The 2,428-nt window shown below is 42.6% G+C and overlaps 1 protein-coding gene across 1 annotated transcript; it reads right to left on the reverse strand.

The window, feature by feature from the left end:
- Positions 1 to 684: 684 nt before the first annotated feature.
- LOC138528128 (olfactory receptor 51G2-like) lies at positions 685 to 1,617 on the reverse strand. The gene has a single exon (XM_069639581.1). The coding sequence runs from the start codon at positions 1,615 to 1,617 to the stop codon at positions 685 to 687; it is 933 nt and encodes a 310-aa protein (XP_069495682.1).
- Positions 1,618 to 2,428: the final 811 nt, after the last annotated feature.

Consider the following 2,428-nt stretch of genomic DNA (forward strand, 5'->3'; position numbering starts at 1 on the left):
ATGATTATCAGTGTAATTCATGTTTTTTGGGTTGTTTTATGGTGATGCTCTCTTATGCATGCTGAAATGTATCTATTTTATAATTAAAGCAGATGATGATATTGATGATGATATTGATGATGATATTGATGATGATGATATTGATGAAGATATTGATGATGATATTGATGATGATATTGATGATGATACTGCACAACCAAACTTTGCATAACGACCCTGCCCAAGAAGCAGGAAGTGATGACATTGTTCTGATTCCTCCTTTCCTCCACTTTCATTGTCTCTCTTCATCATCACATTGTCACTGTGTCCATGACTAGCCATAGTGCTCTATCCCTTTATCACTCTTTCGCTCACTCCAACTCTCCATCTTTTTTCACATTCCTAAAGATGTCTTTCCTTTGTCAGTTCTTCCCACTTGGACTTTATTCCTCTCCTCTGTCTGTTGCAATGTTTAACTCTCTCATTCTCTCTATCCTCTCACTTTTAGTTTTTGTTTTTGTTTACCCCTTTCTTCTCTGTTTCATTCTCATTCTTTTACTCTGTCTCCGTTTCATATTCTCAAACTCAATGCATTTCTTTCTTGCTGTCTTGCAGACTTTAACCTACTCCATTTCTACAACAATAATTGTCACTACTAATCCATGCTATCAATTTATTTTAAAGCTGTGCTTTTCATCTTTCCTTTTATGTGTTCCAGAATCTATGATAAATGGCTTTGCGTATCTTTTTGGTTTTGATGCTATAAACTATGGGGTTCAAAGCTGGTGGTATGACAATGAAGACAACACCCATTAGAAAGAGCACAATCGGTGTAGCATTGCCATATCTGTGTGCAATTGTCAAACCAACCAGGGGAATGTAAAACAGCAAAACCACACAGAGGTGGCTGACGCAGGTGTTCAGGGCCTTCAGGCTTCCATCTCGTGCTGCTTTGCTACACACAGTCTTCAGGATCAGGATATAGGAAAGCAGGATAAGCGCTGAGTCCACTGGGTAGGCAATGAGTATGATGACCATGCCATATTTATTATTGATGGTCGTATCGGCACATGCAAGCTTCATCACATCCGGGTGGTAGCAGAAGACATGGGCAAGAGCCCTATTGTTACAGTATGGAAGCCTGTTAATCAGAAATGGCAGGGCGATATGAAGACTCACACCTCTGAATAGAGCCACCAGCCCTATTTTGGTAATGATCGGATGCAATATTGATGCATATCTGAGAGGGTTACATATGGCAACGTAGCGGTCAAATGCCATGGCCACCAAGATAGCAGACTCCATTGAGCAGAACCAATGTATAAGGAACATCTGAACCAGGCAGGCATACAAATGGATTCTCCTGCTGCCAAACCAGAACAAGCCGATCACCGTGGGGAAGGTAGCGAAAGCCATACCCAGATCCGTGGCGGCGAGCATCGAGAGCAGCATGTGCATGGGCTCGCTGAGCTGGTTGTCTGTCTTTAGGATGAATAAAATGAGGGCATTCCCCACAATGGAGAGCAGATAAAATAAAGAGAGGAGGTGGGAAAGCCAAATGTCTGTAGTCTCTGCCCCAGAAAAACCCATCAGGATGAAAATTGGAGGATCAATGTTGCTGAAATTCTCTGTGGGCATGATGCAAGTAGGAAGGACAACCAGCGGATCTATGATAGAAAACACATACAAGTGTAGTTAGTCAAAGGATCCTGTCATTTCTAGCAGATGATAAATATGACAAATTCATATTTAACAAATGTTTCCCTGATTCATCTGTGTAAGTTAAAGTATGTATTTTATGATAACCAGTCACACACCTTAAAAGGATTGAGTGAGCCAAAACTAAAGCCAAAATACTACCGTTTTAGTACTTGTATTTGTAGGGGAGAAAGGCACTATCACCCAGGGACGTCATTTCACCAAAATGCCAGGGGGCAGCGGAAGTGACATCACATGCCCCACCCCGAGTGAAATCACCGGAAGTGATGTCAGTTGACCCCACCCTCATGTGACATCACCAGAAGTGGCATTTTAAGGCATTATCCCTCAGTACACTAAGAAACATATGGTTACAATATCAATGTGATATGACACACATTTAATACTAGAATGAATCATCATATGTAGCAGTGTGTCAAGGCCCATATTGTCACGGAAGTGTATGAACCCAAATGATAAATCCCCTGTTTATGTGGATCCGCCCTGTTATTTCAACATGACTACAGAGCGAAATCACATTCTGGGGGGGACAGGGGTGGATAGGCGGGCGTAGGGTCAAGGGAAAGCCAGGATAGAATGGGAGAGAGGGTGAGTATTACACCATAGAACACATGTTCTTATACAGTCGCTCTTCCTTCACTGGCACATCGCCACCTGATATCATGGGGCACATAAGTCTGGGGTTAGGGGCCTGTGCACTTCACCCCCCCCCCAATGAATGCTGTGGACC

This window comes from Ambystoma mexicanum, chromosome 7q (genome assembly GCF_040938575.1).
Source record: "Ambystoma mexicanum isolate Mex_15411 chromosome 7q, UKY_AmexF1_1, whole genome shotgun sequence".
Classification (NCBI taxonomy): Eukaryota; Metazoa; Chordata; class Amphibia; order Caudata; family Ambystomatidae; genus Ambystoma; species Ambystoma mexicanum.

Excerpts from the sequence above, each read along its gene's own strand:
- LOC138528128 (XM_069639581.1), bottom strand. The coding sequence starts at position 1,617 with ATGCCCACAGAGAATTTCAGCAACATTGATCCTCCAATTTTCATCCTG.